The sequence below is a fragment of the Charadrius vociferus genome, unplaced genomic scaffold (assembly GCF_000708025.1).
Source record: "Charadrius vociferus isolate BGI_N301 unplaced genomic scaffold, ASM70802v2 scaffold643, whole genome shotgun sequence".
NCBI lineage: Eukaryota > Metazoa > Chordata > Aves > Charadriiformes > Charadriidae > Charadrius > Charadrius vociferus.
In genome coordinates, this window is record NW_009647512.1 from 1,133,982 (window position 1) to 1,143,411 (window position 9,430).

At 40.3% G+C, this 9,430-nt stretch overlaps 1 protein-coding gene across 1 annotated transcript in view; it reads left to right on the forward strand.

Moving 5' to 3' along the window:
- The window catches only part of LOC104282674 (glypican-5-like), a 356,326-nt gene extending 348,193 nt beyond the window's left edge, over nt 1-8,133 (forward strand). The window contains exon 8 of the mRNA XM_009880790.1: nt 7,931-8,133. Within this exon, the coding sequence (XP_009879092.1) occupies nt 7,931-8,133 (203 nt within the window). The remainder of the gene's footprint in view (nt 1-7,930) is intronic.
- Nucleotides 8,134-9,430: the final 1,297 nt, after the last annotated feature.

The following is a 9,430-nucleotide window of genomic DNA, read 5'->3' on the forward strand; positions in this document are numbered from 1 at the left end:
TTAAGGAGTATCTGGGGGAGAGGAGTTGGGATGGCTTTAAATGTTTTTGTACTCCCTTCCAAAATAAGTTTATAGTTTCCCCATATACAATTTAATTAAGCCTTCGATTTGACCTTTGTATTGAGCAATAAAAGTTAACTGGGAAAGATGTGGGTAGAACGAGAGCACAAACAAAGCATGCCCCACGTCAGCCAGTGTGAGAACTGTTTCTGTAACCAAAACTAATGAGATCATCAGGACAAAAGCAACAGCCAAAGCATTTTCAATTATTACTAATATTTTTCTTCCTTGAGCCAGTTTATATTTTTCTTAATTACAGCTTTGAGCTGTGGCGTGATATTTAGCAGATGCCTTCGGCACTTGGCGTGCTGATCACTTGCACACTCCAGGCTGGCAGGGGCACCTAATCTTTGAAGTCTAGAGCACACATTCATCTTTAACCATAAAGGTCAATCCTGCATTCCTCGCATCCCCCCAAACTCCCATTAAGTTTAATAGGAGTTTTGAGCATGTGAGGCATGCGGTATCAGGATCGCTCTCAGTCTTCTGGATATTACCAGTGAGGCATGTACAGAATTTTTAAACTTAACTAATTAACTGCGCCATACAGTGATGGCAGAAGGCTGTCACAGAGCCTTTTCGTTGTTTCTTTCATTACCAGAAAGTTACAACAAAAGTTCAACAGATTTACTGGGAACATCATGTTTTACAGATACTTCCATGCTGTGTTGCAGGATATCTTGTCAGCTGTGCTGCAGTACGTACGAGGTATCTGGCAAACTAAACAAGCTTAAACATGCAACCACAAACATGTGCCTAGGACTAGACTAAAAACAGATGTTTCCAGGAAATGTAAAAGATGTTTGGCATGTTTTAACCTAATACTTTCAGCTTGTCTGCATTTGAATGTCTCGTATTAATACAAACAAAATGACAAAACCTTTTCTTGCAAATGACTGACTGATTAATGGAACTATTGTTGAATCACATGAGGTTTGCTAGGTTAGGTTATTTCTTCCCAAAGAAACGATTGTTCTGTCTTGACATTTACCATGGCAGGAGCTGAGGCAGCTATACGTGTGGGTTTACTTTTTAGCCCTCAGAACTAATACAATTTTATTGTGGCTCCTGAAAATCATGCAGGGTTTGCTATGGCAGCTGTATATCAAAAGCCAAATAAATACCATGACAGGTTTCCTTACAGCAGTACGGTTGAGATAATGTCTTATTCTCTCTCTATGAATATGTTGCATTCAAATGAATATAGACAAAAGATTGTTTGGGAATGGGGGAAGGAGTTGACATTTCATGTATGTGTGGCTTCCAGGCACCTGACATCACAAATTGTCTCACAGTTGTTCCTGACTTTTCTTTATTGCATTTTTTTTCTTTGTTGCATTTGACTTTTTTTATAACAGTAGCTCCTGAAATTTCCAGCCACTGTTATTTCTTGAGGAGAGTGGGTATGGTTCTCCTCAGCCTGAAGAATTTACATCCAGAATGTGCAAAATGTGTAGGAAATAAAGTAGTTCTCTCGCTGGCCTACAGGGAGAAGGGATCTGCCATAGATCACACAGAGTTTAATGCAGAATTAAAAACTGGACGTAGATAATCCTAGTCCTAATTCATGACTATCTCCCCAAGGCCAACTTTTCTTCAGTCACACACTCCTTAAAAAGAGAAATTGAAAGATCGCAGAACCAAAATGGAACACATCAGTTAACCTTCATCATCTTGTCCTGCGAGTCTTCTGAAGAGGCTGGCCTAAACCTAAGGCAACTCGGTACTGAAGTGAGGAGAGGGACCTATTCAGTTGTAACTCCTATAGTTCTTCCCTTTTCTGGTTAAAGATTTTTTCCTCCGAAGGCCCAAGTTTCCATAAGAAGGTGAGTGGGGAAAAGGCTTATATGGACACTATATTCTCAGGCTGAAATAGAAAGGGGTAGAACAGTATGTACCTGGGAGGATGCAGAGCTGTTAATTACCCTCTTCTTCTGGCTCCAAAAGGGATATATTGCACCTGCCTTTTACTGAGTAGTATTATACAGCAGACAATAGTAGACTCCAGAATTTGGAGAATTGCATCACAAGTTCATCACGCTTTGGGAGTTCTCACATTCCTGTTTCCATTTGTCTGTTGCAGCTGTAACTGGAAATAATTAGTGCTGGTCTTAATGTCAAAATAATAGATTATTTGGAAATTGTTGGTACATTTTATGGCGACAGCATTATTTTGCAATTTCAGAGCTCCTTCCTTTGAATATGCAAAAGTAATTTCAGCTTTTGCTACCAGAGGTGATAAAAAACTAATAATAACACTGCAGCATCTACAGTAATTTAAGAGCCTGTTCCACCAAGTTGCACCTAGCTTTAATTTTCTTATGAAGCTGTCAGCCAAAACCAAGCCTGTGATCGAAGTGAAATTTATCAAGCAACTGAGCTACAATGTGGAGAGTAAATGCAGGTTCTGACCAGTTCACTTTAGACCTGCATTATGAGTATCATTACAACCATGATGAGGCATTCATGACCAAGACATTAATTTGCTATTGTCGATGCTGACATTCTGTCTTTTCAAAGCACTATGTTTGCATTAAAGTCTAGGAAGAAATGGACAGGTCTGACTTCATGTAATTAATGGGGGAAAGCCAAAATAAATGGTCTCCCCTTCTTTTGTCCCCCTGACTCTCTCCCCAAATAGCCGGGCTGAAAGTTCTCCCTGGTGTAAAGCTAATGGAAACGTGTTCAAAATCTCCACTTTGTTGTGGGCATGGTGGATTGAGGAGCATTGATTCTCTGCTGTCAGTGCCCCACTCCATTAGAAACTGGGCTGCTGTAATTAACATTTAGAGGACTAGTCTGGCAAATCTTTCTGTTCTGTTTTTATTCAGAATTCCCTCACAGGGCTTGTACACTTGTCTGGTGTGATGATCCATAGCCTTAGATGTACGCAGGCACCAGGGCTGTTGGTTAATCACAAATATACTGCCTGAGGAGCAGAGGTCCTGAGGCACAAACACATCGCTTCCACAAGCCCTAGCGTTTGCACTGCTGTACAAAGCAGAGTCTGCCAGTGGCCCTCTTTGCTCAGCCATGAGAGGTGAAGGGCAACAAGAGCCAGATCTGGAAGGTGCTGGGGCAGCTCAAACACAGGCTTCCCCAAAACTAATGCAGCTTTCCCCATTGTGAGATCAGCCCACTCAACTGCCCTTCCCTTCCTGCCTTTTTTCTTCACTCCAGAAATACTTTCCCTTCCTCTCTATCGGTAGCAACAGTAGCCTGTCTACGGTCTCTTTGCATTTACCCTTCAGGTCAGTGGAGACGGTGTTGAGCGTGATTCAGGCAGGAGATGAAAAGGGCCCAGTGGCACTGGCATATCTTTGCAGGGAAAGACTCCCCATCACACTGATCATTTGCAATCACAGAGAGGACTGAGCTCAAGTCAGGTCAAGAGAAGGACAAAATGTAAAAGGGATTCTGTTAAGTAGATGAGCTTGTTCATTCCCTGGCAGGACAATAGGAAACCTCAACAGACATTTAAGTAGACCTTGCTAATGCTGTTCACTACAGAAAAATAGCATGCAAGTACACCAATAAATATTTACCTCATATAATAATCCCTACCAGTAGAAAAGTGCAAATCGCTTCGGCTAGGGAGGGGGGAACCAACAGCTAGGGTGCCAATATGGCTTGAATTTGTGTCAGATAACCTGGTAATAACCTAAAAAAATAATAATTCATTTTTTTTTCCCCTGTATCATTACTGGCTACGTCTGACATTCTGGACATGACCCAGCAATGCGTGCTTGCAGGCCAACCACATCCTGGGCTGCATCAAAAGCAGAGTGGCCAGCAGGGCAAGGGAGGTGATTCTGCCCCTCCACTCCGCTCTGGTGAGACCCCACCTGCAGTACTGCGTCCAGCTCTGGGGCCCTCAGCACAGGAAAGACATGGACCTGTTGGAGCAGGTCCAGAGGAAGCCACAAAGATGATCAGAGGGCTGGAGCACCTCTGCTGTGAGGACAGGCTGAGAGAGTTGGGGTTGTTCAGCCTGGAGAAGAGAAGGCTCCAGGGAGACCGGATAGTGGCATTTCAGTACCTAAAAAGGGCTTATAAGAAAGATGGGGACAGTCTTTTTAGCAGGGTCTGTAGTGATAGGACAGGGGGTAATGGTTTTAAACTGAAAGAGGGTAGATTTAGACTAGATATAGGGAAGAAATTCTTTACTGTGAGAGTGGTAAAACAATGGCCCAGGTTGCCCAGAGAGGTGGTGGATGCCCCATCCCTGGAAACATTCAAAGTCAGGTTGGACGGGGCTCTGAGCAACCTGATGTAGTTGAAGATGTCCCTGCTCACTGCAGGGGGGGCTGGACTAGATGACCTTTACAGGTCCCTTCCAACCCAAACTATTCTATGATTCAATGTGTGACTTGCCAGATGCGCCTGAAAGGCGTGCTCAGCCCTCACTATAGGGGAGGTTTCCTGTTCCTAAATTAGATGATAGTGACAGTTTTGACTCTCCCTTTTATCCTAGCTAGTCTCTCTGAGGAATAGTATTGATCCATATAAGCATTTATGACAAGTTCAGTGCCATCTGAACGACACGTGCATTACTGGATAGCAATCTGCGGTTAGATCTTTGAGGTGAAGATAATCCTAAATGCTCTAAACATCGAGGTCAAGTAATTTTCATTATGTGCTTTGTTTATGTTGTCAAGATGTGAATTTAACAGCAGTTAACACAGATGAAAGTTCAACTAAGGAAGCGGACTCAATCCCCTGGACTAACTGAGCTGTTGTCTGCACTCACCATAATCATGGGGCCTAGATGGACTCTGAGCCATCTTCACTGACCCTGACAGACCTCGTCCTCGGCAAGAGTCCCAAAAGCCTGTTCGCAAAGGCTGCTTTGGCAGTCAGCTGCCTTCACTAAGTACCCCTGTTGGCAGGGTTTGAATATTCACACTGGGAGTCAGGATACGGGAACAGCACCGTAGCTACTACAGTGGCTTTATCACTGCATGATGATGCAGTGATAAATAAACAGTGTGGAATAATCATATGCCAGTGTCCAAAAGACTGTCACAGGTGTTAGCCTGAGGTTAGCTGAAGCCTTCAAAGATTTTAACCATTCCATTTCTGGAAAGGAGAGAGGGACTGATGATGGGAAGAAAGTTTCTAGCAATGGAGAAAGCTTTTAATTAGGAACCATAAAGCCTTTAAAATGCAGAAGGTAAATACTAGAACAAACCACAGTTGGGGGGTTTGTTTGTTTGGGTTTATGAAGTCATACTCTGGGGGCTTGATTCGTGGGTATTGAACATCTGGGATTTGCTTTGTTGAGACTAGAGTTTCATTTCTGTGCAAGTCTTCTCACTGATGCTTTTTTTTTCAGCATGCTCACTATTTTTTTTCCCTTTTGCATGTCAGTAGTAGACTGAACATAACCATCTCTGACTCTGAGAAAAAGATTTAAGAGGAAAAACTCATTTAACTTGGAGTCTCTCAGCCAAAACCCTGGAGTGAGTAAGCAACAGGAACTCTGAGGAAACTGGAATAAAACACAAAATCTTTACACTGCTGAAATTTCTGCCTTAAAAACTAAATATAGGATTGAAAAAGATCTTGAACTGAATTAGGTCTTGAGGCTATTTTCATTTATTTTTAAAAAGAGAGAAAAAAGAGCATTTTAAATAAAATGTCAGTTTTGCACAATTAAATCCCAATTTAGAATTGGTCATGAATAGCATCAGAAGATACTGTGCTGTAAAGACAGAGTGAGAATTCAGAATGGAGTCCTTCCCATGGAAAGGGTAAAGGCAGAATTTTCTAATGTATTATTTAACGCTTGTTATGTAGTGCATTAAGCGGCCTCTGAGAGGAAAGCTTTTAAAAACCAACAGCCTCTCTGATAGCATTAAATCTTACCTTAGATTTTTGGTTAAGTCAATATTAAGAAAATAAACGAATTAATACATTTCAGTCTGCCCGATTTATAGAGGCCAATCAAGTTACAATGCTGGACATGGCCAACTGAAAGAGGGGAATAGATTTACCTGAGTGAGGTCTTAATTTAATCAGCTGGCCCCAGAGAGCTGAAGTCAGCAGGCTGGGATGATATAAGAGGCAGCAGAGAAATAGTGCCTTTACCGCAGTCGAAAAGGAGAATGACAATGATGGAAAGGAGTCTAGGCAGTGTCAGAACACACCTATTTCCATGATTTATTCTTAATTTACTTTAATGACAGTCTGAAGGTTGTCCATTTTTCTTTAAATGTCCTCAGAATACTGATATTTCCTAAACATTTAAAGCGTGCTTCTTCTCCCCCTCCATTCTGTTAGCTCCACTGCCAGTTGGAGTTGAAGAGGAGCTATGTCCGCATTTTGCCATAATGAATTATGAGCGCAGTGGCAGAATTCTCTTTCCCACTGTATGGTTTGCCAGCCATTGTCCCTTCTCTGCAGTCACCCTTGAGTCAGGTCTAGGAATCACAGGTTCCTCTGGGATTAATGTTGATATTATGATAAAATGGAGGAATTCATTGCATTTCTTTTACAGTTAATACTGGCAAAAGAACAATGTGTGCTTTCCCAACAATAGCTCATTTTTATTATCAAGTGAGTTTATTGATGGTTGTTCAGAACTACTGACATGCAGACAATGATCTCAGATTGCATTTACGTTTCTGGAATACTTTCCATCTTTCCAGTTTCTGCCAGGAACTTGCTTCTGTGATTCAGAGTTTTTATTTTAGGATTGGACTGTTGTTTAATCTGCATTACAAATCTATGCCTTTTGCTTTCTTGTGTATGTGCACTGCATTCATTAGTATCACAAATCCTTTAAGCTTGGACCTGAACAATTCTTGTTAATTTATACATTCTTCCAGGTAGGAATTTGTTTTTTGCCAGGCATTTGGGTATGTTTTTACAGACTGAGTGTAAAATCATCATCCCATCATCAGATGAAATAGCGATTTTTTTTTTTCCCCACAATGCCAATGAGAGGGTTCAAGGGCAATATAATCTCAGTAATACCTGCAAATAGCTTGGGAATGTCAAGATAACTGGAGACCCTTATCAAGTCATTTTCTCATTTAAAAAAAAAAAAAATCTACGTTTTTGCAATAAAGGACTACTACTTTCTTTATGAATCCAGTCCTTTATATAAAAGATGTCCCACATTGCCCCAAAAATGCATCTGGAGGGAGAAAAAAAAACCCAAGTGGTGTTGTTCCATATGTTAAAAACAAAAAATCCATGTACTTGCCAGGAAAAACAATGAAACAAAACTTGAAGCATTTTCTATTTGTAGCTGTTTTTTTGCCCATGTTGATGAACAAGGTATACGAGACACCTATGTATTTCCTCACGTCAGCAATATTTCTTGCCAGGTTGTCTTACCATATCAAGGGTCGCATCTTGCTTTAAAGTTAAGGGTAGTGGCAAAGCAAAGCAAAAAGAACCTGGAAAGTTGACTATTACGTTAAGTCAGTATGTTTTCCAGTCTCCTTCTGCAGAAGCTCAGCAACTTGTTTCACTGGGGCATGTTAAAAACCACTCAATCCTAACATCGTGTTTTAAAGCATGAGCCAGTTCCCATCCCAGGTGAAACTGAAGGTACTTTTTTTGAGAGAAAACCAGGTTCTGAGACCAGCCACTGCAATGCAGAACACCTATTATTCTGCTCAGGCTGTGTCTACAAGGAGACAAGTAGAGCAGGCCTGTTGGAAACTTGTTGAGCAAAACAGTGGGTCCTGAGGACCCAGTGGCCACTGGGTCCAACTGAAACATTAATACAAGTGCCCCATCACTCTCCATACATAGCTCAATTATTCAGACTAGTGTATATGTTCCCACAACAGACAGAATTTAAAGCCACTATTTAAGAGATATGTGATTAATCTTATATTCACTTTCATGTTTTCAGATATACTCAAGGACAAGAAAACCCATCCAGAAAACAGAAACGAACCCAAACCAACTGTGAAAAAGATTGACACCACAACCACCACAAGCACTGTCAAGTCATCCTCTAAACACAGTGTAACTGGAAATGGGAGCAATCCAGCCCCGAGTTCCTCACTTGTTCTTTTAACAGCACTAGCAGTTCTGTGGCGTTGTCAGCTGTAGCTGCGTTGCCTTGCAGCCACTACGCAAGCGTTTCTGTCATTTATACCTACAGCCTTACCCAACAGAAAACAAATTCAGATGGCTCTCTAGTTTATGTGATGTTAGAATAAATATTAAACGATACGCTGGAGTTGGCAGATACCAAGTGTCATCACTTACAGTGTCTGAAGATAGCCTTTGACAAAACCCACCCAAGATACAGAAGGAATGATGACAAGGGTCTGAGTAGCTTAAGTTATGGGATAGAAATAATTGAAAACACAGAAACTGTATACGTGTGTGTTATTGTTTTTCTCAATTTCATTCACTGGAATCTGACTGGCTGGTTTTGTTTGTTTAATTTTTCTGATAAATTATATGAATGGTCCGTCTTTACATTCAAGCCAATACATACTTTATTTTTCTAGTGAACAGCTAACAAACTGTCTAGAGTTGTAAACCATGTTAAAGTGAAGTACTCTCTACCAGCTTGATGAAATTCCTAAGTGGTTAAGAAGATGAAAGCATGTTTGAAAATTCTTTTCACTTTTACTGTTTAGATTGTAGGAAGCAACATAAAAGCATATGGTGTGTCTAATATATCAGTGTAGTTGCCTTAACTATGGAAAAAATTAGAAACACTTTGTTTACTGAGGGATATAGATAGTGAGTTTCCCTGCCCCACAAACTGCCATTACCAGATGCTTAAGCATATTCTCAAGGCTTATTGGATGAATGTCCAGCAATGGGAAACATAAATAAACATAACAATGTTTTATCCAGTTGAATGCAGCTCTGTACAGAGAAAAAAAATAATTCAGTTCAAACTTTGCCTGTGATGTTAAAGAGAAACTGACTTAAATTTTCGATAAAGGTCCCAGAGATACAAATTATTGGGAACTCCCATTAGACACTAACTAGATTTTGTGCATTATGGATCTCCAAAATCAATTCTGTTTCATAAACTGTGCATTATTTTATTACATTTAATGTTTAAAATTACATGGTAGGTGTAAATGTATAGAAGTCTGAAACCTAGAACATTCTCTTTTGTGCATCACCTTGATTACTACCCTAGAAAATGTCAAAATGTGCATTATATTACAAGGCTATTTCTTTTTTAATGCGTTTTAACTTTTCGGATGAAAAAGTACTATAATAACTTCTAATGGGTTAAGAGTTAATGTGCGTTTTCCAACAACTATTTATGTTTACAGTGCCATTGAATATATAAATACACAAATGCAACTGTATGAATACAGTGATTAATATGATAAATATATGAAACATTAGAATTGTTATATTTACTACATTTCAC